This window comes from Oenanthe melanoleuca, chromosome 2 (genome assembly GCF_029582105.1).
Source record: "Oenanthe melanoleuca isolate GR-GAL-2019-014 chromosome 2, OMel1.0, whole genome shotgun sequence".
In the NCBI taxonomy this organism is placed as follows: domain Eukaryota; kingdom Metazoa; phylum Chordata; class Aves; order Passeriformes; family Muscicapidae; genus Oenanthe; species Oenanthe melanoleuca.
The window spans coordinates 13,263,133-13,290,087 of NC_079335.1; the positions used below are offsets into that span (position 1 = coordinate 13,263,133).

At 40.0% G+C, this 26,955-nt stretch overlaps 1 protein-coding gene across 1 annotated transcript in view; it reads right to left on the minus strand.

The window, feature by feature from the left end:
- The window catches only part of DEPTOR (DEP domain containing MTOR interacting protein), a 75,506-nt gene that overhangs the window by 39,263 nt on the left and 9,288 nt on the right, over nucleotides 1–26,955 (minus strand). The window contains exons 2-4 of the mRNA XM_056485026.1: nucleotides 10,322–10,500; nucleotides 8,220–8,343; nucleotides 2,400–2,578 (exon numbers count right to left, since the gene is read on the minus strand). Coding sequence (XP_056341001.1) covers nucleotides 2,400–2,578; nucleotides 8,220–8,343; nucleotides 10,322–10,500 — 482 coding nt within the window. The remainder of the gene's footprint in view (nucleotides 1–2,399; nucleotides 2,579–8,219; nucleotides 8,344–10,321; nucleotides 10,501–26,955) is intronic.

The following is a 26,955-nucleotide window of genomic DNA, read 5'->3' on the forward strand; positions in this document are numbered from 1 at the left end:
CACTCAGGAATGACTCCTGAAACCTGATTTGACAAAGGCAAAATTATTTCCCTGCAAACTGCCCTGCTGAGCACTTGCCTTAGATAATGAAACAATGGTTGATCTGCAAGAAAAGCCACATCCTGACTTTCTTAGCTCTGCAAAGATTCCAGTAGCTAAGAAAACCCTGCTTTGCACCAAATGTTAAGTTCTTCCTTTATTTTCTCTGCAAGAACATCTGTGTCAGCATAAATCTCACTTGTATATATATATATTTTTTTTAAGTGCCCTGGTTTGGGACCCCAGGACAGTAAGGAAAGTTTACCACATATGTAATACACAGAAAGTGTTCAGGTAAAAATAGGAATGAAATCATTGCTGCTGTACAGAGCAGGGGTGGCATACCTTTCCTGTCCATCAAGCTCTGAGCAGTTGGCACCCTATAAATCATTGGAAGCACAGAAGTAATTATAGAACTGGAAGCTGATCACTGTAAACATTCAGAAGTAGTTCCTGGTAATTGCAAGTTACCATGAACATGATTAAAACCATGACAGAACTGTGCAGGCCACTTACATGCCCATTTTTCTTTATTCATTAAAACTAGGTTTTCTCATGAAATAACAAGCAACCTAGTCAATCTAGCACCTTGTGTACTAACAGCCTGCTGATATCATCAGTTTGTTCTCTGTCAGAATTAGGTTTGATGCAACATTTGAACCACCAGGATCTGATTATTTTCCTATTGTGCACTAGGTAATGTAGGTAACAACTTCTGCCATTCTCTTGCCATCTCATGGCACCCCTTCATTGCTCCCAGAGGCACTGCCACTTCCATGGTGGGAAATGCCTGGTTACAGAAGGGCAACATGCACTGGGAACAGATAATGACAACATGTAAAATGGGGTTTCCTGCCAGAGGTGTTAATTTTTTCACCCTCAGGGCAGTAGAGAGAGAAAACTCTGTCTCCTCCACCCTTAACAGAAAGTGCCTCTTGGTGAAGGTGTATCTGCCAGACACATCACACTGGACCAGGAAGAAGTATTTGATTCCTTCCTCAAAGTAGTTATACCACCAGGACAAATACAATAACACTTCAACCAAAAGTGACATCCTCTTTCTTGCCCAAACATACTAGAACAACTCTACTACATGCCCAAGGGGAAAAGCTGCTTTTCTGCCATCAGACTATGCTCTGTTCTGCCTACAAGTAGGGAGATACACAGACCCTGCAATTTTTATCCTGCATTCAGAATTTAACTTATTTATGGCTCTAATCCCTATTTGATCCTTACAAATCTATTTACCTCAATTTCACACATTGCAGTAGCAAGTTCTGCAAGTTAATTACTACAGATGTAGGAGTACTGATTTTCAGCCACATCCTCAAGTTATTAGTTTCAAATTCATAGTTGTTTTAAGTTTCAAATTCCAGCCATATTCTATATTTGAGGAAGCATTTTCAGAACTAATATAAGGTGCTTTTGAAAAAGCCACCCTTTCACTGTGAAGGTGCTGCTAATAAAGGTGCATGGACCAGGGAACTAACAAAATCTGAAATCTCTGCACAGGGGATTTGCTAAAAGAAACAAAGTGAAGCTCAGATAGCCCAGGTATGCCTTCTTATCTCCCATGAATGTAAAATACTTCCAATGATCCATGGAGAATCTTGACTGGCTTTGACTGTCACATACTGGTTTTGAAATGACAGGTATTTTTTATTTATACTCTATTTAGCACTCAGGGCTGGTTTTAAAAGTTTCTGAACCCTTCAGATACGTTGCCTAGGAGCAAGCACCTCACTAGGATGCAGTTATATTTAGATACAGGTGCTGCTTTTGGCATAAAATTCTTTGCCAAAGTGGGAACACTCTCTACAATTATGAACATTTTTCTGCTAGTACAGCGTTAGACAAACTGGATCATAGACATTGGTCTGGAGCTAGTTCTCCATTCAGAGAACTGGTGATGGAAGCAGACACTGGTAGAAGCAGAAGACTGATATCGGCCTTGACAACAAAATATTTTTTTTCTTATGGATAATTGAAATAGAAATATAGACTAAAAAAAGTAGTGTAGACACTCTAATCTGCTTTTCAGAGTATAGGTCAGGCCTGTAGAGACTGCTTGTCTACTGAGTCTAAAGAGCAAATGCTGTGCTTATTAAAACACAGAAGACTTTGAAGGTGGCTGATTCATTTCACCTGTCCCAGTGCACAGAATGGAGGATTTTCTGCATTTGAGGAAGCATTTTCAGAACTAATACAACGCGCTTTTGAAAAAGCCACCCTTTCACTAAATAAAGTTACTTAGCCCCTATCTGAAATCGCTTAGACCCTAAGCATTCTGCGATCAGAGGACAAGCCCCAGGCGATGTGGGCTGGGGAAAGCTCTGCAGAAGGGCAGGGTGGCTCCTCACCGTGCTGGATGATGCCGTGCTCCAGCAGCCGGCGGCCCAGCTGCTCGGCCTCGCCGCGCGTCGCGGCCTCTCCCTCCTGCAGCAGCCACTCCACGAACTCCGCCGCCACGAAGCTCCGCTCGTACTTCACTCCCTCCTCTTCCCTGGCTTGCAGAAGGGTGTTCTCAGAGCTCATCAGCCTGGTGTGGTGGGGGGGAAAATTGGTAGGGAAAATGGTTCTTCAGAAAAGCAGCTCCAGATCTATTCTGGCAAATTTCATTTACATCAAGCAAACGTATATGAAGCTTTCACTGACTCACTAAATCTTTCCTCAAGCTATCAAATTACTTAGGAAGTGAATTAAAACTGCTTAGTCAAGAAATTTAGGCTTTAGATCCCTATGTGAAGTTAATGCTTTCTTGTTTTTTTCCCCTAAAAGAAAATTAGCTTCTTAGGTTTTGCATTTCCCCTATTTAGTGTTTATCATTCTCTAAAAGTTACTGTATAATCGGCTTTGAAAAAAAATTATCCGAAAACCACCAGAATGTGACTAATGTGTTCAAAGCTTCCTAATTAGTATTTACAGTTACCAGGACTATGCCCCAAAGTCATTTAGATTACTTTGAAAATTCTCTCCATAAGCTCTAAAACAGCTGCAGAAAAATTCAAGAGGAGGAATAAAAGGTAGTTCTGTGATTTGGGGGCAGTTAAATATTGTGCATCCAACATTTGGTGATGCAGCTGCAGTCAGTGAGTTGCACATGAACCTGAACACATTTTACATTTGAGGCTCACAGCTCTCTGTGCCTCAGCTGGCTCTGTGTGGCACCAGTCAAAGGAACAACAAGAGATGTCTCTAAATCTCCTAGCAACTGGCATGTGAGTAGCTGAAGGATACTAATAAAACTCTTCTCTGTTCAAGATACCTATGCATATGGCACAGTCTTAAAAAAACCGCCTCAGTATTCTGTTATTGCAAAAGTCAGTTTGAAAGTCTGAAAGAGAAGACAGTTTTAAAGAAGAAATGAGAATTGTTTCTGTGTAATACAGAATTCCACTTTTTGGGAGGGGAGACTGAGTACCACAGCATCCTTATTAACCTATTTTTTTCTACAACTACTTTATATATAATAGGCTAATAATAGGACTAGTGGTAAGACTTTCAGAGTAACATTTCAAGAATGAAAAAGTTTTTTTTCCCATGTAAGACTAACAGGTTCCCCTCCCTTCACCAACTGTTTTGAAATAAGGGCACATCCGAACTACAACAGGCATATTCTAGAAGTGCTTAATCTTTGCCCTTCTGATAAAGGAATTGGCATTCAAGTAAATCCATATATAAGCCATCTGCTTCTTAAACTGACAGCATGTCCAGAGATTATGGAATATAACTTTACCTCCTTTGGGAAGCATCAGAAAAATCTGAGCCATAGGAACACAGAGGGAAGTTTCATTTGAAATTACAGTGAAGAGGTTTGACAGGGTTCAACCTCTGATATCTCACCTAAAAGACTCTTCTCTTGAATTTAATGAGCACTAACTTGAAGCCTGAACCTACTGGATCTGACCACCAAGCCAGGCAAAGGCTGCCCAGCCCCAGTTGTGTGCCAGTGGCAGCACAGTGAACTGCTCATTTGGATGGTGTGTCATTGCCAGCATCTCTGAGCTGACTAAGAACTGAGAAAGTCAAAATTAGCTGAAGACAATGTATTGACTCCAGAACTCTTGCAGGCTTTATTATTTTTTAATATTTTAATTTACAATATTTAATTTACAATGCTGTTCCACAGCATTTTGTCCCACACTCACCACATCAAATACAGACCTACTATGCTCCAAGGGACTATCTTTAAATGCATCTTGTTCACTAGAGGCTTTTTCCACCCCAGAAAAAAAAAGCAAACCCAAAGCTTGTGTCTTTTTGTACCATCTGCTGCATGGTTACCCAAAACTGGTTACCCAGGCTCAGCAGGCACCAAATAAAAACATCCTTAGGATTACGTTAATTGTTCTTTGATGAGTCTATAATTAGTTGACTGCCTCACTGAAATCACAGATAGAAAGGTCCTTGAAAAGGCAGTGCTAATGGTTAGATTTTTACAGAGACACAAAGAAATCTGGAAAAATATCAAGTGGAAAAACACTCAGTTTGACATTTCACACCCTTCTGCATAAGCCCAGAATAGCACTGCAAAGGATTTGGACTTGTGAACAAACAGACACAACAAATTGCCAGTTTAAGAAGTCCAGACACAGCAATCCATGGACTTACATCACTCACTGAATTAAATCACTGTAACTCTATGGCTGTCAACAAAACTGTACCAATTTACATCAATCAAAAACCTGGTCTTTCATTAGGCAGAACTGGAAACCTCCTCTTACTCTTCCATTTTCTCCTTGATGCAAAAACATGAGGCTATTAATCTTGAAACATATTATTTGCTAAAACTGGCGCTGTCCTGCATTGAAGGAATGTATTTAGATAAACAGTGAAATTCAGGCTCCTTTTCAAAAGAAATCTTTAACCTTGTTTTTATCAAAATAACTGCATCAGAGGATAAAAGCAACTCAACCACTGATGAGTTAAACTGAAAGTGATTCCAAGAATGCAGTCTCAAAATTATCTGAAAGATTTCCTGAAATTAAAACCATAAATCTGCACTTCATTCACTGTGAAATCTGGTTCAAGAATCTCAGTTGATGTCAGCATCATGAAATGACTTATAGCTCCTATACATGACTGCACCAGAAACAACAATATTGTGTGCCTGACCAAACCCTACTGAGAATTGCAAACGTCATAAAAATAGGATGCCTGCACAACTTGATTTTTTTTTTAAGCTACAAAAGGTCTGTGCTGGATTTATATAAGATTTGCAGGGAGAGTTTTGTTGAACAGGAGACATGTTTCTCTCATTGAATCTATTTGGTCAGTCCTGTAGAGCTCCAAAGCTGATACCAATCTTAGATCTCATAAACTATTCAACAATTTCAGACAAGACTGTAGGAAATCCAGCAGGTTTCATCTCTAGTTATACACCTGAACCTCAAAGCATGTTCACAGAAAGGATTACCAAAGTTTGCAATGATGTGCAGGGAATCTGGACTGATTCATGATTTCCAGTGCAAATGAAGGGAGAATACAATCAGAGAGTGATTTTAGATTTTCTAATCCCACAGGTACAGCCACTGAAGATGCCCACAGGGGGTGAAAGGGGCAATGCACAAGAAAGGTGAGTTCAGGTTACGAGGAGCACTGTGGTCATGCAGAAGAGAGACAGGAAAGGCAGCTCCTCAGCAGAGGGACAGTCCTAATGTCCCCATGTCCCAGGGCAGAGAACAAGGCATTTACCCAAAACAGCTGTCTGAGTGTAAGGAACCTGCCTAAGGCATCCATGCCTCTTCCCATGCAACAACCTGCTAATCCTCCTGAAGCATTTTGTTCATTTTACCCACCGAGGGTACAAATCTGCATGGACTGGTGTTGGGTAATGTCTGCAATTTTGGCAAGCACAAACCATGTTGGCTTCTGAACCTAGTGGCACTCCAGCCCTAATGCAGAGAGTGGAAAAGAAAGGAAATAATCATAATGTCTATCTTCAATTAGCAAAGCCTAGTGAAGATCAGCAAACTACAGAATTACACACAGATTTTCAAAATGTGTTGGATTTGGATAGATTTTCTTTGGCATAGCTGCATTTCTCTTGCAATAAGGCCCACAGGCATTTTGATAAACAAGTTGAATATGCTGCTAAATGACTTTATGTTTGTGCATGAATACTTTTCTCTGGTTGCTGCCATTTAGTAAATATTTTAATAGCACTGAATTAATATTTTCTTCCTCAGAACTATCAGCAAACTGATACAAGAGATATATTATACAATCAAACATTTAATTGCAGAACTCTTGCTGACTTTAAGCATTAGATTTTGAGTTTAAAGTGTACTCAATGAAACTATGAAGGTGCTGCTAATAAAGGTGCATGGACCAGGGAACTAACAAAATCTGAAATCTCTGCACAGGGGATTTGCTAAAAGAAACAAAGTGAAGCCCAGATAGCCCAGGTATGCCTTCTTATCTCCCATGAATGTAAAATACTTCCAATGATCCATGGAGAATCTTGACTGGCTTTGACTGTCACATACTGGTTTTGAAATGACAGGTATTTTTTATTTATACTATATTTAGCACTCAGGGCTGCTTTTAAAAGTTTCTGAACCCTTCAGATACGTTGCCTAGGAGCAAGCACCTCACTAGGATGCAGTTATATTTAGATTCAGGTGCTGCTTTTGGCATAAAATTCTTTGCCAAAGTGGGAACACTCTCTACAGTTATGAACATTTTCTGCTAGTACAGTGTTAGACAAACTAGATCAGACACTGGTCTGGGGATAGTTCTCCATTCAGAGAAATGGTGATGGAAGCAGACACTGGTAGAACAGAGTTCTTTATACTATGGCTCCTTTCAAGCAGAAGACTGACATCAGCCTTGACAACAAAATATTTTTTTTCTTATGGATAAATGAAATTGAAATATAGACTAAAAAAGTAGTGTAGACATTCTAATCTGCTTTTCAGAGTATGGGTCAGGCCTGTAAAGACTGCTTGTCTACTGAGTCTAAAGAGAAAATGCTTATTAATGCTTATTAAGGCACTGAAGAGTTTGAGGGTGGCTGATTCATTTCACCTGTCCCACTGCATAGAATGGAGGATTTTCTCAAATGATGCCTTTTCTTATGTGTTATACAATTTATTATGTTTTTAATTAAAATAGTCACAGTCACTGTGTCTTGGGGAATTTTATATGATGGTGTAACAAAAGGAGTGGGATTTACAAGTATTTGTTTATATTTTGGGTTCACTGCTCTTTCACCAGACTGATCTTCAGATTTGGCTAACCTTGAAAATAGTATTTATTATCAGCTTTTATAACTTGGAAATTTCTTGAGTGCTTTCTTCTCAGAAGGAAACTAATTTCCTTCATTGAGGAAACACAGCATCTCTCCTGGCTGCTGCACACTTCTGCTCCAGGCAAGCAGAAGAGTGGGTGGAATCCAGTCTAGAGCAATACTTCAAGCTTTTTGTTAAAAAACTCATCACAAATTTTCCATTAATTTGCAGAATACACCAACATGCATTTTTCTTCCCTCTGTTTGAAACTACCATGTCAAACTCTCTACATCCTGAATAAAAAATGTCTTTAATTTTATATTAGGAAGTATGGTTAAGATACCTAGTTACTTGATGGAAGTAATCCAGTTATTACTATCCCAGCATAATAATCTGTTTAAAGTCATAATTAAAAAAAAAAATATTTTTTTTTAAATTGCTTTTAGCATAACTTTTCTGATGTTGAAACTTTGCAGACTGGAACACTGAAGATTCATCTCACCTATGACTTAAAATTGTACCTCCCTGTGAAGCTGTAGATATAGAGTCTCCACAGACATGTAGCTGCTTGTTGAATGCATTTTGGTGTACTAATGTTTCGGGAATTATAATTATGCTTTTACATTATCAAATAATTATGTAATTATTTGAATTATTTTGACAAATAATTCTGTATTTTTACAAAATTGATTTCAATGGCTTCAATTCTTATATAGCATGTATTTACAGTCTGGGGCATCAGATTTTAAACAAAATGCCTCACATGAATATGGTAGAAAAGCAAAAGAAAAACAGGAGCGGGAAGGACTCCCAGCTGAAGTAATGGAATTGCCCAAGCCCATTCCTGCATTAATTGAAAGCCTCTGATGAGTCAAAAATAGATTACAAGTATCATTTGCCTCACATGGCACTATTATCAACATATTATGACTACTGAATGCAACTTACTTTTCATATAGTCTTTGTCCTCTCATGAACACCTTCACCTCATTGTCCAGGGGAAACGTCCCATCATCTTTTCTGAAGCGGTAGAACAGTTTGACATCCTTGAATTCTTTATGCTCATCACAAACTGAAACATAAAATAAATTTTAAGAAGTCTTCACATACATGTTAAATAGCTGAGGACCCATTAAGCAGGTACCACTGCTGAGCTTCAAGGCAAGCATATGTAAAGTCTAACCCCTTGTATTTCTCAGCACACAAATTTCATGAAAAGCTGGAGAAAACTTTCAGAGAAGCAAACAAATTTCTTGGTGAGGGGGAGAAGTGTCCATCAGTTTTGTAAGTACTACTGCAAACATAAAGAGCAAAAAAGCATCCATCACTACATACCCAGAAAACCTTTTGATGAAAAGAGTCTGTTGGCTTGTTTGTTTGAAAGGCCACCAGCGTAGAATGCCCAACAATTTAAGGTTTGCCAAACTTCTTAAAGTTATCTGTATCAGTTAGCAGTGCTGTAGGAAGCTGAAATTTCCTAAAGAAACAGTTAAAACCAAAGCCTTCTGCCTTCTTAAAACTGTCTCAATTGCTCTACCATGCCAGCTAGCAAATGGTAGGCACAACATGAGCACACTGAGAAATGCCAAATTAGGTTTGTAAAACAGCAGCTCATGGGCTTTTGTCAATGCAGAACAGAGCCCCATCAAGGGCACAAACTCATGGGAAAGCTATCCCAAGCAAGCTGTTCCTAACAGAGTTATCAACTCATATACACAGGGGACCTCTGCACCACAGAAGCAGGAACTGGTGTCCCTTTCACTTGACACAGGACTTGAAAGAATGTTCTAAACATCCTGCAGAACCTCTCTGAATCTACCTGCCCAAGCTCACTTCACAATATATTTTATTAGAGTGCAACACATTAACATTTTCAAAAAACACCTGTACCATTTCTAATATATACACACATATATATAAAATTTCTTCAACAATTTGCAATTGGATGCTAGGGTAGAAAATGCCTGAAGGTCGTTAGAGCTTTCAACAAGCATTCAGCAATAAAACATCTATTGCTCAATTAAATTAAGTCACTCAGGCATCCACGCAACTCTTCACTGACATTTTCTCAATAGAGAATTAAGTAGACAGATTTGAATACCCTGTAATTACTTTATTCTTTAACTATCTACCGTGAGTCTCAGTTTCCATAACGACCCAGAATTTTCATTTAATAGCCAAGCAGAAGCTGTAGAAGTGGCACTCATTCAATATGTGCATTTCTGACTTTAATTAAGGTGCTGTTAATGTACTGCAGACAGCAGCAGCATTGCTGCACATACCATGACCTCTGCATAAAGTCAACATTCGTCTGTTTGTAGTCACTCAGTTTTCTCTTGAAAAAGAAACAAATGGTACATTTGCCTTTTTAAAATGGGTAATACTATAGGCTTGAAATTGAGGCCTTGGATTTTCTTTGCTCATGTGCTTCTCAGCCTCTTTGTGCCCCAAAAGGCAACTAAATGCTACCAGTGAATTGGAAGTCTTTTCATCAGCATGAATTGTTATTCAAGAAGCTGAAAGGAACAGATCTCAAATAGACAACAAGTTTAGGAGAAAATTAATCAGGGCACAGCCAGACCACTAACTTTCTTGCAGCTGTACCAGCACTAATGTTTGTGCAGCTGCTGTGAGGGCCAGGGCCAGGGAACTAATCCACGTGAGAAAAATGATCTTTTTTTTTTGCTGGCTGATTTTTCAGATGGGTTTTTCAGCTGGAGAACTGCACTCTTAGGAGCAGGGAAATGAGGGCAGCAGGGAGAGGGGGATATGATCCAGCTGGGGCTTCTGGAGACAGAGAAGCAGCACCACAGTCTCCAGTAAGCTCCCCCCTGCCATGGGGAACATCACACCTCTTCAGGCTCTCCTCTCCTCCAGGACACAGGTCACCTTGCACAGCAGCACAGCTCAAGAGAGATGCTCCATATCTGGCAGGGAAAGGATCCTACCTGTCCTACACTTGGCTGAAGAGCAGGAGTGGGATTTCCCTTTGTCTCACAGCAGTCAATAAATTCAGCTTAGAACTTTTTAGCAGGTGATGCTGCACTTACCATGGTGGATAATGCTGTGATCCAGTAATTTCTGCACCAGTTTAATGGCTGTCTCCCTGTCAGAGGCCTCTTTGTGGTCGATCAGCCAGTCAATCAGCTCTTTGGCAACGAAGCAGTTCGGGTACGTTTTGAGGTGGTGCCGCCGGTCCTTAATGACCTTTTCCTCATGCAGTCGGAGCCTGGGGGACAAATCACCTTGTAAGCATCATCTGCAAAGGGCCTCCCCCTGTGACAGCAAGGCTGGGATGAGAGAGGAGCAGTGGCACCCACGCCCTGCTCACAGGATGGGCTTTGCAGGTGCTGGGCAGAAAATGCACACATCCAGTGCTGGCATCTCACAACCAGGGAACCCACAGCAACCATTTGTTACAACTTTAAACCCATAATTGGAAAAACTGCTCAGTGGAAAAGTTTAAAAAACTGAAGAACAGCACAGCATATTAAGTCCATTAAAATACTTCCTGTAAGTCAATTAAACTGTCAATAATTTAAAATTAATTTTCCCACACTACCACTAATGTGTTCCATCTTATTTTATATATTGCTGCTGTAGATATTTTTTTAAATCCCATTAGTTTTTGCAGCTGTAGTTTCTCCCTTGGTTGAGTAAATACATTTTGCCTCCAATTGCACAAGGATAGAATTTATGATTTAAAATTCAGGTGTGAAGCTTCCCCAACACAATGTAATCTATCATTAAAAAGCTGCCTCCTACTCCAAATAAAGGAAACTGATTTCTTGCTTAGGCATCTGTTGACAAATGCTCTCTGTTTGCAAAATCTCCCTCATCATCCTGAAAGCAAGTTGATTGAGATGCCTGGGTCAGAATGCAAGATCCTGATTAGAGTAATACCTTGAGGTTCTGAGGTTCTGCATCTTTATGTTTAATCTTTTTTTTCCAAAGAAACAAAATAAGCGACAATAGCAATAAATTAGCAGACAGAAGGTTTTAAAGTTGTTTGAAGTTTTATGCTTTTTTTGTTCCATTTTAATGAATCATATCAGAAAATCTGGTTTTGCAATGTCTATGCTACAGTTCTGAGGAAAGCACAGAAATGACAATGCTTGGGCTCCTATCACAAACAGAAACATTGCTGTTCATTTCCAAGGGTCCAGGGTCCTACCCTGTAAACACTCTCACTGACTGCAAAGTCCTGAGTAATTCTACAGTAATTGTAGGTGCTACAGGAGTATTAGCACAGAAGGATGTTAACATGAGCCTCAAGAAACACAGAACAGGAGTATGAGAAATTTTCCTCTCAATGAAATTCCAGTATGAAACAATTTCTCTTTAAAATCATAAAAAGGGAAAATATTTGGCTAAAATCAATGAAGGAAATATTATTGGGGTATCAGACAAGACTTATGTAGGCTTCTGCCTAAAAAAGAGTAGCAAAGCAATGCTTTGTTCTGCAGCATTTAGCCTTGAAGTACACTGGAACTGCCAACCTGGGATGTGAATTCAAAACCAGATTCAAAAACATTTAAAAAAAAAAAAAAAGAAGCAAGACTTTTATATTAAAAATACTGATAAATCAGATCAGTATTCTGGAAAAAAATGCTGGTAAATATCCCACAGATTGTGAAATTCTCTGAGCTAAAATACTTTTGCTTAAAGCATATTTTCCAGATGTGCTCTAACAGCTGTTGCTATGCTTAGAAAGAAAGCATTCACAATTTTAATTACAGAACATGCAATTATCAGTATGTCTGATGGAGCTTTACAATTAAAATACATTCCAGGTTCTGTTAATGTTCATCTGGTCTTATGTCCTACAATAACCTGCAAGAACAAAACTATAAAAAGAATGTATAATACAAAGGTCGACAGCTCAATCCAGCTTTCAGTCAGCAGTGTAAGTTTAAATGGATGGAGTTCATCTGATGCAAGAGGGAAAACCCCTTTTACAAAATTCTTTATCCACATGCTCCATAGGAGTATATCAGGACTGGTCTGACATTTCACAAACAAGTCAGTCGTCAAGAGCCCCAGAAATGAGCATTTATGTCTTAAATTCCAATTGCAGGCTTTCCTGCAGTAGATAGGCTTATATTTCAATCCTTCTGTCATGTCAAAAGACAGTTTCCAACTACAAACTTTTTCCTCACTCAGAGAAAGGAACTCTCTGTATATCTTTTGTCTATATTTATTAAAACTCAAATATTTCGTGATCTGAATTATTTTCACTCACTTTCTAAAGTGGATCCAAATTTTCAAGATGATACAAAATCATTAAGTCAAAGAAAACATGACTTCATAACCCTGAACAAACGTGAATTCCCACATGAACGTGGGAATTTCTTCTGCAGTCTATACCAATTATGCCCATACTGAATTATGTCCAGGCTTATTAATTTGGAATAATAAACACAAAAGGAATTTGGATTTTCTCTTTGGTGGTGTATGCTGCTCTCTTTCTCAAGACTCCATCACCTCTAAAAATCTTCTAAAAATCAAACTCTATGGAGGAGAAGTAGCTCAATAAATTGACACTGTACCTAGAGTAACCTACAAATACAGAAGCTTCAGGTAAAGTTGTTGAGTATATATTGCAGTGTGCCAATCAAAAGTTTAGGAAGGAATTCATAAAATGTGTGTGTGCTCAGAAGTATTTATCAGAAGCCAAATCAAATGGAATACAAAGGAATAAAATGTACCAGTGAATACAATTATAGACAATGCTCAAGTGAACTGGTAAATTCTTTATCCCTTGGCACTGAGAAGCAGGCTTCTCACCCAAAGTCCTTTTAGTAATGTTAATCTCTTTATGTCAGCTAGTCTGCATGATGACTGGAAAAGACCTAACTTGACATCAAACACATTTTTCCCACTAGAAGAAGTTTTTCTCAAGAGCTGCTCAGGAGAATTAGCTGACTGACAAACCCTAACCAGTTTGGGAGAAGAGGGAGAAGATACTGAAACAAGGGGTGATAAGGGGACACCTTGATTCAACAAGCCTTTGAAACATTGACCCACTTTCTGGAACTTAATAGCTTAACACCAGAAAATCATTTTATGGGTACCTCTACCTCACCCATATATAATTCCATATATTATTCAAGATTACCTGCCAGATTTTGCTTGTGAGGCCACAGTCTGCCCTCTCTGAGGAAAACACTGTGAGCAAGATCCAGAGCATTTGAGCAATTGCCTGTGCAGGTTAACAGGCATATGCAAGCCTTCAATATTTACAGATTTATATCTATGACCCTTACAACTCATGCTTACAACGAATAAAAGCTGTATTCACAAGCATGCAAGCCAGAATTGTTTTCTTGGGGGTTTGTCTAAACAGGAGTTGCTCCTAAGTGACAATTTGTAGGGACTCTTGCTCCAAACAGAAGCATGGAACAAGATTACTTGGAACACACTGCTCCTGCTTTGCAGTAAATGCATTCAGAACTTTCTGGAACAATGTTATTTGTTGAGATGCCATTAGGCACTTCCATGATAACAGAAAAATCTAAATTTTTGCCTAGAAATAAAGAATCAGGCACTAACTTGGGGTGAAATTGCTCTTGCAGCTACATGAAACTTGCATTTTGGTTTTCACCAACAGGGGCATTTTTATTTCCACCAGGAATATTGTGCATTCTGAAGTCCCTTGCCTCTTCCCTGAACCACTGGGTAAGGAGTTATGAGACAGTGCCTGCACCATCAGCTTTCCTTTCCAAGCCCAGAAAAGGCCAATGCTGGATGAATACAGTAAGGATACCATTAACTGAACCACAGTCTAAATATCTCACCCAGCTACTTCCCTCTATTAAGCCTAGTAGCTTGTGCTTGGCTAACAGATCTTACAAAGCATTATCCAATCTTGAGTTCTATGAATGAAAAAAAATTAAAAACCTCCTGCTCTTCCTGGTAATTTTCTGAGTAACTCATCTGCCAGTTTCTACATCCTATGTAGTCCCTACATTTATCCTAGCAAGGCTCAGAAAAAATGTGCAAGGAACAGGTTGGTCCCTGACACTCTGAATAGACAACATGGTAAGAAGAATTTCACATTGTGCTCCTCTCTTTCACTTCTTTTAACCTTCCTGAAACAATCACACATGAAATGTACATGTAATAGAATCACAGAGACACAAACAGTTTGGGTTGAAAAGGACCTTTGAAGGTCATCTAGTTCCAACATGAGCAGGGACATCTTCCATTATATCAAGTTGCTCAGAGCCCCTTCATGCTGACCTTGAATGGTTCCAGGGATGGGGCATCTGCCACCTCTCTGGACAACCTGTTGCAGTATTTCACTACCTGCATTGTGAGAAATTTCTTCCTTATATCTATCCTTATATCTGAATTTACCTCTTTTATTTTAAACCATTATCCCTGTGCTATTGCAACAGGCCCTACTAAAAAGTTGGTCCCCATAACTCTTCTTGAAAGGCCACAGTAAGTTCTCTTCCCCAGGCTGCACAGCTCCAAAACTCTCAGTCTGTTCTTCTGTTTTCACAAGGTGCTCTATCTCTCTAACCATCTTCAGGGCTCTCCTCTGGACCTGCTGCAAGAGGTCCACATCCTTCCTGTGCTGGGGACTCCACAGCTAGACACAGCACTGCAGGGTTGGGGGGTCCCATCAGAGTGGAACAGTGGGGCAGAATCAACTCCCTCAACCTGCAGTGCACAATGCTTTGGATGAAACAAATTTTTTAAAATGGAAAAACAAAACTTCAGTGAAGAGATCACTTAAAACAGAAATCCCTATCAGAATTTACTAATTATTGAACAATACACAGTGATGGTGTAATTAGCCATGGCACAATGCACGTCCTGCCTCAGCACGCTGAGCTGCTGCTGAGTCCTGGCATGTTCAGGGGTTACTGCTATGTTACACCCTTGGCTTGCAGTGACTACTCCACACTGAGCACTGCCAGGCAGCATTCATTGAACTACTACAATTTTATCAAATTTGGGTAAACTGAACACAACTGTATTAGATCCCTTGAAAAACAGCAGCTATATGCAGAGAGGCAAAGCCTTGCAGGTGGTTTCTGCCATCTTAAAATTCTTACACAAGTAAGAATTACACAATCATTCCAAAAGGATTTAGTTATTTCCAAGGAAAACTAGTCATTATGTCCTTTGTGAGAAACATGTATGGGCAAAAGAAGTATCTTGCCAAAGATAAGGACAATTCATGGTGGCCAAAGAACATAGGTTTTCCACACCTCTTCTCAAGGGACATCCTAGGTGCTCCCCTGACAGGTAGAATTGCCCCTTTCTGTTTGAAACAGAACAGTTTTGTACCCTCCCTGAGGTCACAAAGTTTGGTGTTTCCAACATAAGCATATGACCTGTCTACAGGATAGTAGATGGGCATCTTAAAAAAGATCACATTTTCCAAAGCATCTCAGTGACTTAGAAGCAGAAGTCCCACTGAAATTTAAAACTCACAAGTCAGTTATACACCTGAATCATTACAAAATATATTAGCATAAGGTAGAATTTGTGTGTATATATATACACACACAGGAAAAACGACTTAAAATGTCCTTTATACTAAATTTTTCCCTTTGCACTGTCAGCAAAAAAATAAAATAGGTCAGTGAGGATATGAACTTTGTACACAGAGGCAATGGTGAAGGTACTCTGTGAATGCAGTGTGTGCTGCTGGGACAAGCATTTCCAGCTGGGCTTGCCAAGTCTCAGCTGAAGTGTCAGCATTTCACTGCTGCCTGTTCCTCTTTCTATTTATGCTTCAGCTCTGCAATCACTTATTTCTGTCACTTGATATTCACAGGAGCTAAATTACCCTTTATAACATGGGGTCGTACTGGAAATAGGATGAAGACATTTCTGTTTTGGTAGTTGTGGCAGAGCAGGAATTCTGCCATCTCAAATACATTTAGAAAGGCTGTCTTCAAAGCAGCTCCTGATAGTAGTTCTCATCACTGTGGCAATCTCCCTTTTTTTGCCCACAGCCATGTATGTAATCAAAGTGAGGAGATGCCAGAACATAGAGCCAGAAAGACTTCAAATAAACCATCTCTTGGTGCACTGCAGAGGAAATCCTAAATCTTTGAAAGATTGGAGTTCACCAGTGTACCTGTGGCTTTAAATAAAATATTGTGGCTGCCTCTTATGAAATCTTTTTTTATACATTCAGAAAGTACTAAGGCCACTGAGCCTGTGACCAAAGATGTACAAGGACATCCCCAACACTCATAACATCTTACTAACACTGTCAGGTTCAAAGCAAACTCTGGAGAACAGACACAGGCATTGCTCAGGGTCTGGGATGAAATCAACATGATGTCTCTCAGATAATCTCTTACAGCCCACAAATTCAGGCCAGAAATTCAGAGCCACAGCCTCTAGAGTACTCCAGACTGCAGAGGAAATTAAATCTGTGTGTTTGTATTGATCTGTCATAAGACTAGAGACCTCTTGTAAAACCTACAGAAGCTGTGAAGTGACTAATCTCCCTGACTGCCAAGCCATTTCTCTTGCATTTCACTTTAAAGTAAAAAGTGTTCAAACATGAAAAACACATCTGACTGCCTGTGCACTTGAACCTTGAGAGATTCTGTCTTGCTGGAAAGCATAAAACTGGCTTTTATAAAGAGGAAAACACAGAATACAAGTTTCTATTCCACCTGCCTCTAGTCATACAAGGGAAGTGGAAGTCTGCCTGTCTCAGGCTGCTCACTTTCCGGCCCGAAGCTGTCAGAACTCAGCAAATCACAGCCCTCCTTCTCTAAATGGAAATCAGACATAATTGTGCTTCTCACTCAGTTATGGATCAGCTGGGATGCACCACAGGACAAATGCATGCAGGTCAAAGTCTATGGGATACCACTGTGTGGATCCCCAAAAGAACTGATGTACTTTTCACTCAAAAACAAGTTATCTTTGCTAATATACATCAACTAGGGCTTTTATCCACATTAATTTTCTGTCTCTCCATTGCACAGATATTCTTAGGCTTATTAATTCAATGTGTACTGTGAAGATTAATTTTTGTAAGGACCTTTTCCCAAATCTAAACTGAAGACCACCAAAATTTCAAAGTACAGACTAGAAACCATAGCAGAACTGTTATTAAAGACATCCTATGACTGGATTAACATGGTAATAAGCTCATTGTACACTTATGCAAAAATACCTCTCAATAAAGGAATTATATTATGGAAGCAAACTCAGGAAAAGGCAGTGAGGTCTCAAGGGAGCCCAGTGAAAATCAATGAAATTTGTGTCAGGGAATGAAGGCCTGTTATCTCAGTAACAGGGCTGGAAGAAGAGAATGTTCTTTGAAAAGCTAAACAGGCTAAACAGGGCAAATATAGGTCAGAGAGCCTAAATTCTACTGCTATAGATATTCCAGCACTCAGGAACCTGGAGAGACAGACCAGCAGCTGGGGAATAGGATGCTCAGCTGCAGGTCTGCATCACTGGAGTCAGGAAGAGGGGCTGCACCAATGACACAAACAGCTGTGGGTGCCAGAAAGCCCTGCTGTGTGAGAACTCCTCTCCTGGATGCACCTGCCATGCCATGGGAGTAGGGAACCTAAAAAGTTACAGGCTGAGGTCCCTTGTGCAGCAAGGCTGGCACCTCTTCTGCTCAGAGGGAAAAGCTGACTTTAATCCTGGTAGGCACTTGCACTGTGTGCAGCAAGTTTCAGACCACCTGAGAAACAAGGTCTTCTCAGCACCCATCTCTCAGCACATCTGGGGAAGAGCAAACCTGTAACACCCAGAACACAAGCCTGGAGTGCAAACAGTGAAAGGGCCAGAGATAACCCAAGAAATCCATGGGAAAACTGAAATCAGTCAAGTGCCTAATCTTGAGCACAGCCTGGTATTTCTCCCATCCTGTCAATAAGTGACAAATAGTTTTGCTGGGACATTATATGGGTAACTCTGAGCTCAAAGTCCTTCCAGGAATGGCTGCTCTCAGCCTGAGAAACAGACAGGAAATTTTCTCCCTGATATTCTGCACTTCTCAGAGGAGCACCAACTGTTTGGACTTCTTTCAGTGGTCCTTGGCAACCCTGCTGAATGCAAGAATAAAAAAATCTGCCTTCATCATTAATAAAGCACCACACTGCAGTAATATATCAATTGCATTTAGCTATTTTTTCTATCTCTACACAAAACTCTTAACCAAATACTGTGCTGAATCATGACTGTCTTTGAGAATAGATATCCAGTACCTGACAGGTAAGATAATAAGTAATAAAATGCTTAGTGTTATGTACAATTGTTAAAAAACTTGATTTTTTACTGGGGCTATGACTCAAAATTTTTTAGTCACTTTCAAAAAATATATAGGTCCATCTTAAAATGAATAGAGATGCAATATTATTTCAATATACAATATGTTGTATTAAAACCATTAAACTTTATCTGTTCAGATTCTAAATTAATAGCTTCCATTCTTTCATGTTTAGTATAACTGCATTTCTAGGATTTATTTTTATTTTGAAGGAAGCTGTGATAGCAGTAAGAGCAAAAGTATTCACTAGAAAAGGCACTTTGTATTGAATTTCTTTAAATTAAAAAAAAAAAAAAAGAAAAAAAAACTGCCCTGTTTTAACACTGGTACATGCTTTTTTACCTCCTCCAGCTGGCAACACCACAATATGCAGGATGCTATGCTGACCAAAGACATGATTCAAGGGAGTTCTTTCCACTGTTTTCCAGAAGTCTATTGAAATTCAGTGGTTGACCACTAAACTGTAAAACAAAGCTGGAAAACTGATGCATATTTTTAAACACTGAAAGTAATGATCCATTTGACTGGATTGCCTAGAGGCAATTAAATTGTTAGAGGATGACCTTCACAGTTCATAAATAGACATGGAGGAACAGGTAAGACTATAAAATGTGAGGCTGTACACTAACAACAAAATGCTCTGCTGAAAACTGAGAACTCAGAGGCTAAAAGCAACAGAGCAAGAAATAGCTGAATATGTGGTAGTGAAACTTTCACTGAGTACAGGCTGAGACCATGCAAAAACCAAGGGCAACCTCACATTGTACTAACAGAGATGTTTCCAGAAATGATGCTAAATCCAGTTGTTCATGCCATTGTATCTGATACTACAGAACATCATCTGAATACTGTGCTTTGTTCATGACATCTCATTCAAGAAGGATCAGCTCAAAGAGATGCAATGATGTAGCTCCACTCTGGTATGAGAAATAATGAGCCAGTCTCATGAGCAGAGAGAAAATACTGAATTGGGAATCTGTCCTTACCTAAACAAAAAGTGAGAGGAACATAACTGCTGCCTGTAATCTTTCAGGTGAGTTGAAAGCAGAGAGCAAGAAAAGCTATTTAAGCAATGCTGATGGATCCTAACATAAAAATTAGACAAAGTTTTGGAGAAAAGATTTCTAAATCTTACTTAAGGCAATAATAGTAATAAATATGTCAAAGGATTATGTATTGTAATATTCTTCAGATGACCTTCCAGTCCTGTGGTTTATAATTAAATGATTTACACTGCTATCTCCAAACAACCTTGGGAATACTGTAAGGTGATAGAATATCAGTGGCTGGCCTTTGAATGCACTGTATCAGAATTCAGCCTTCTTAAAGTCCTGGATCATGTCAGCAAAAAAGAAAAGTTCAAATGCTGCCTATACTAAGACACTTGCTTTTTATATCAAAGCTTTCATTACAAGTGTATATGCAGATATACAGACCTTCTTTGTGTGTTTGCCAAAACTCAGGAGTTCTAAGTACAAGAGATGTCCCCATTTTGTGAACATGCTTCCTTCATTGTGCCACAGGGTGTTCCCTGGCTTTCATTTTTACTGTGCAAGCATTCAACTGTCCTTACCTGGCTGATTGGAAGGATGAGGATTTAACTGGCCAGTCAACACCAAACTAGTGGCATGTTTTCCTCCAGCATCTGAAGGAAACCATCCAAGCTTTGTGGCATACAACTGTGTCAGGACAGAGCTGGGGATGTGCTGTGGGGAAACCCCATCAGCTGGGGAGCAGCATGCACAGAGACCAAGGGTCTGCTTTGCCTCCTTGCTAAATCAAAGTGGAGAAGCCAGGAGGAACTGCAGTGGCTGAGGATCCTTCTGCCAGCCCCACAGCCCAGCTCTGCATTTTACCCTTGGATGAAGCTCTACATGTCTGAGTTGAGCTGGCTTTCCTGCCTCCACGTGCAACATTGACCCATCCTTGTGAGATCCAGATCACCAGGTGTGGAGGAACCACCAGCTCCTTGTGAAGATTCTTGAGATCTTGTGAAGTTACTGCAAAGAACCTATTTATATAGTCATAGTCACCTTGGTCTTCTTAGCTATTGAAATAATATAAAGTATGTAATTATTAAAGTGAATAAATCAAAACAGGTTAAAAGTCTAAATCAAATGGTGTTACAGCCTCTTAGAGTTTCCTTAAGTTATCTTGTCTTTGAGAGTAAAATATAAGCCAGTATGACCTTTCCAGTCAGCTGGAGGCAACAAAGCAGCATAATCCAAATGAACATTCTGCTCATTTATACATTTTCTTCTTACAGAAAATCCTCTAACATTCAGTAAGGTTTCACTGCCAAAAGAAGAAAAAAATAAACCACCATGTGCGGATGAAAAAATTAAAAGTGTCTTGGAAATCTACTGACTGCCCCAGACTGAGGGGGCTGAGTTCCAAATGAATGCACGCCAATGGTAACAATGATTTTACTCAACAATTTTGCAACACAACACTACTGCATTTATTTTTTAAACACAGAAAGGACTGCTCTCTGACACAAATGTCTTAATGGCAAAACACCATTCTATCTGCTTGAAATATCTCTCTTTATCTAGGTCATGCAAACATATAACAGCAAGAATTATGGTATGTGAATTTAAGGGGATTATTTAATGGGATGAAGTTGCTCACTGCCTAAATTCTGGTAGGCTAATGAAGAACTTCATCATAAGGGAAAATCTATTATTAAAAATCATAGTTAAATTCTGAATCTATTTAAAATATTTTCCTTTTGTAAAAAAGGATGGTTGTGTTTGATTAGCTCAGCATTTTTCTACATCTCATATATTATGATATGAACACAGCTGTGGCACAACCACTCTTTATGAATAGTTCCTTCTGTCAGGATGCTATCATAGATCTTGTCTTGTTTGATTAGGCCTTGTCAAAAGCTCACAAGTACATAAGATTTGAAAACATTAATATTACAGAAATATTCTTCCTCTCAAGATTAAATGGAAGTTTTCCTTTAAAGTAACAAATAAATCCATAAGGAGTCCAGAGAAATTCTGCTGCTCTGCTGAAGAGCTTGCTCCCACTGCTGGGCCATGTGTTTCCATTTCTCCTTGCACACAATATTCTCTCTCCACACATGCAGAAAGCTCAGTGAACAGATATTTATGTGCAGACAATAAATTCAAAATGTGACTTCTTACTCCTTTAATAACTCAGACCATGCACCCTGACCCTACCTACCAAGTAACAGCATCAGCTTTACATACTCATCAGCCTCTATAGAATGCTGCTGGATTTAGATTATAACAACATGGTTATGTTTACAGCACACTCCAAACTTTGTCTTGGTCCTCAACTCAAATCCAAACTACATGTTGCACAGACTGCTAGAGACAGACTTTAGATGGGCAACAGGACAAGAGGAGCTAAGTGGTTCAGGGCTGCACTGTGCCTTTACACAAACTCAGATACTCACCTATCATCATAAAATGGCCCAACACTGTGTTAATCCAGTTCATCACCTCAAGGTCAGCCCTGACATCACCTGTCGTGAGGAAAGGAAGATCTGTAGGAGCTTGGCTATGGCTGCTCCTCAGATGGTTTGAAGAAGCACAGCTGGGCAGACAGACCACAGGCACTCCTGTTGCAGCTACAGGCACATGAAGGGTGGCTAGAAGTGTGCCAAGGTTTAGTCCCTTATTCATGCTGGCTATCAAAGCACAGTGCAGTGTTCAGTAGGTCTTAATTTAAATGAAACCAAAACGAGTTGAATGTGAGAGTTACAGAATCATATAAATGTTTATGTTAGAAAATGCTTTTAAGATTATGGAGTCCAACTCTTAAACCTGGCAATCCCAGCACTAAACCAGGTCCCTAAGCGCCCTATCTTTTAAATATCTCCAGGGATGGTGACTCAACCACTTCCCTGGGCAGCCTGTTAAAGTGCTTGACAACCACTTCAGTGAAATTTTTCATAATGTCCAATCTAAACCTCCTCTGGTTCAACTTGAGGCCATTACTTCTTGTCCTGTCCCTTGTTACCTGGGAGAAGACACCAACCCCACCTGGCTCCAGCCTCCTTTCAGGGAGTTGTAGAGGGTGACGAGATGTCCCCTGAGCTTCCTTTTCTCCAGGCTAAACACCCCCAGCTCCCTCAGCTGCTCCTCATCAGACTTGTGCTCCAGACCCTTCCCCAGACTCCATTCCCCTTCTCTGGACACGCTCCAGCCCCTCAGTGTCCTTCTTGTAGTGAAGAGGCCAGAACTGGACACAGGATTTGAGGTGTGGCCTCACCAGTGCTGAGTACAGGAGACAATCCCTGCCCTGGTCCTGCTGGCCACGATGTTCCTGATCCAGGCCAGGATGCCATTGGCCTTCTTGGCCACCTGGGCACAGCTGGTTCATGTTCAGTCACTGTCACCAGCACCCCCAGCTCCTTTTCCAACAAGCACCTTTCCAGCCACCAACTCCAACTGCAGCACTGTATGGGGCTGTGAACAGAATGCAGGACCTGACACTTGGCCTTGTTCAATCTCATAAAATTGGCCTCTGCCCACTGATCCATCCTGTCCAAGTACCTCTGTAAGGCCCTCCTGCCCTCCAGCAGATCAACACTCCCACACAACTTGGTCTCACCTGCAAAGCTGCTGAGGGTGCCCTTGATCCCCTTGTCCAGACTGCAGATAAAGATATACAACATTTCAGTCCATATGTAACTAGGCTGTGCAGATACAAACTGCTGAAATTGCAAAAGGTTTGTGGCCACTGAAGACATGAAACCATTGAACAAGTGGCCAATGCCTTTCTGTGCCTTTTCCTACAGGTTTTTCATTTTCTGAGAGGGAATACTGATATTTCACATAAAAAGATGTGCTGTAATTTTCAGCCTGTAAGCAAAATTTCACAATTTCCACTCCACTGGAACTTTTCCTTAGCCACTATATATGTTTAAATAAATTCTTCTTTCCATTGTTATTGTGCTTCTCCTGAACAGTTTTTGCAATCCTTTCTTTCTTCCTCCTTTGGCCCTGTACGATCTTTCCCAAGAGTATTGTTGTTACTGGCCACATCTAAACTCAGATGTTCCATATTCATCAGAAAAGCAAGCAACACAGGGTACAAACATATTTCATGTGAAATTACGTAGGAAACACTGTTTCAGCTGGTGTTGATTTACAGATTCAACCAAAAAAGTAATATGAAATTATTAATACATTAGTTTGGAGCAGCTCTACCCCCTCTGTAGCCCAACAAAGTGAATGCAAGCAATTATCTTTCAAACACCAGTGGCTGATTCATTGCAGTAGGCCCAAAGCACAGTACTTGGAAAAACCACCACTTTATAGAAAACTAGAGATTGGATTTTTCCCCATGAGGAAATATTTTTTAAAGGATCTAGGCCTTGCAACATTGTGATAAAGCACACACAGAGAAAGAAAAAATCCCATTGTTGTGTGTGTTGAAAGAGATATTATTATTTTTAAAATAGGTGGGATAGTGGTTGGGCACATGCTTGATATAATCATCTCTTTGATTGCAGGACAGACTAGAGGATGAGATGTGTCCCTCCAAGGGAAGACAATTGTAATAGTTCAAATACCTTCCTCCCTCAATATGTGAATGCAAATCCTCTTTCCACAGAACAAAGTTGGAGCTGCAGGACTATGCACAGGAACCTGTGCACACACATGAATTCCCAAACTGGTCCCTCCTTTGTGCACAGTGAGGGGATCTGAGAGAGTCCTGCAGGCAGCAAGGAAGAGGAGCAGGTAGCTGGCCCTGAGATGTCTGTTCCTCCTGCAATGCCATCACAGCACAGCCAGCAGCATTGCTGGCACCCTGACCTGGCCTCACAGCACACATTACACTGTCTCCAGCCTTTCCCTATTCTCACTCTTCAAAGATTCCTATAAAACCAGCATGCCCCAAATATGTGTGCTTTGGTTTCTGCACCCCAAGCTCTTGAGACATAAATATACAGATCACAAACATCTTGGAAAGAAATCTTGGTGGTGGGATGAGTTGTGATGTTGGCATTTGATGAATCTCGTGTGATCTGAGGTAAAATCCTAGCCTAACTTAAGACATTGAGGTCAAGGGAGTCAGGCTGTCACCTTCACATCTTCCTAAAAATCTCAGTTGAAACAGAGATTTCAAAAGTTCTTGGGATTTATTTGGGAATGGATATGTTTCTCATCCTTAAATTTGCTTGAAAAGCTGGGCAATGTGAGAGCAGTGGTACAAACTAACCCAGCTGATTTGGCACTGAAGTAGGTTAGGAGGCATTCTCAGAAGCCCTCCCACCAGTGCAGAGAGTGGATAATCATCTCTGGTTAACAGCCAATAACAAAAAGCTGATAATATCAGCCACCACAGCTTAAAGAAGACAACACACTATGCCTTCATAAAATATTCAGCTAGAAGGGATCTCTGGAGGTCACTTGGTCCAACCTATGGTGAAAGTATAACCAGTTAGTACAAGTTGCCTGGGGTCATGTCCAGGCAAGATTTTAATATTTCAGAGCTTCTCTGGACTCCTATTCCAGTTTTTTACTTACCCTCACAGAGAATCATTTTTTCTAAATATCTGATTAGAAAGTCCCTTGCAAATTTTGACTACTGCCTTTTGTACCATCCCTGTGCACCTTGGGAAATTCTCTTCCACCTTCCCTACATCATCTCATTTTAGAAGTTGCAACCAGAAGAATTCCCCAGGCCTTTTCTTCTCTAGGCTGAGCAGACCCAGCCCTCAGCACCTCCTGCATATGGCCTGGCCCAACCCCAACCTGAGAGCCAGCCCTCCTTGGGCCTTCAGTCTTGTAGGAAGAAAACTTGTTGCAGTCTATTTTAGGGTTGCACAATTTTGCATAAATTAAAGATAAATAAAGCTTATTAAAATAAATATTTTAATAAACTTTGCTTTATTTGTTCTGTTCAGTGTACTTTTAAGAACCCATCTTCTTCCCTTGTCTAATTAAATATGTAGCAACATGATACCAATGGCTCCTATTATAGACTCATTTTTCTTGTCACAGAGATCTACTTATTAACCTCATTTAATCTCACTATTTCTAACCATTTCCCAAAAGACTTGAAAGGTCTGAGTTTGTCCAACATGCTATGAGTTTTGAAAATAATTGTCCAAAGCAAGTCTTTAAGCTACTAGACACTCTCTAAAAGGTATCTGTACAATCTCTTTTGGGATTTACACATGATAACGCTACTTTGAGCTTCTTCCTGTGACAACCTCCCTCTGTCTGCACTGAACAACCAGCAAAATAGCAGTTTAAGCTAAGAGTTACTTTTTCTACATCTTAGTAAAAATAAATCAACTTCAACTAGAGGAAAGTGTAAATTAATTACATCCTGAGCATCAGGAAACAATTAACAGCTTTCTATCATCCCGCCCTAATTTCTAAGCTATACAATTATATGCTACCGCAGAAAAGGATGTATGATTATCATGGCAAGGATCTTTTCAGAAAAAAATGAAAGGAAATTGTTCCACTGCTGACAATCAGCACTATAAATAATGCCTAGCTAATACCTTTCCAGAAGTCATTTCCATTATTTGCAATCCTAACTTTGAGTGATATGTTGGCTGTGTGTTGTCAGATTCTCCTTCCAAAGAGGATGAGCATAAATGTTGTACTGATTCCTCAGATAAGCCCTGAAAAATTCAGCTTCCTGTGAATATTTTGCAATACTCACTGGAATTAAATTAAAAATCATTGGTTTTGCTAACCATGTTGTAATTATGTCTTGCATTTGCTTTGCTTCTTCAATCAGGGCCAAGACTTGTAAAAACACAACGGGACAGGCAGGCCTGCTTTAAGCAGCTGCAATGCCTTGAAGACACAAGTCACAACACCAAGAGCAACAGACATGACATACAAACACTTATTTTTAACTGCCAATAAACCCATTTGGCCTGAAACACAGGTGAGTGGTGTAGACACAGTGGGTTGTACAGTGGTTCAGCTGAACACTAAGAGAAAAACACCCAACAGTACTTAGTGTGAGAAGCAAGGCAGAAAATCCACACAAACCTCCTTAACACAAAGTAAAAGGCTACTGTGCTGGATGGCCATTGTGTTACTGAGGGTGGGAGAAACTTCCCAAACCAGGTACAGATATAAGATTAGTATAGAATAAATATGATAGTGCTGCATCAGCAGAAGAACTTTGGTCTCTGCAGATTCCTTATGCAGGGCATGTCCTTTCAGGACAGCCATACTACTTCCCCAGAAAGTTTAAGCTCTGTTTCAAGTTCTCCTTCCCTATTATTTTCCACCTCAAGTCTTCTATGCACTGTCCTCAACAAACATGATCTTGTTTGAATCTTATCTAGTATTACAGCTTGCAAATACAGTTGCTTGAGAAGAACAGCTCTTGAGAAGAACAACAGTGTCCGTCTCCCAGATTCCTCCCGCTGCCTTCTCCTCTGCTGTCACACCAAAC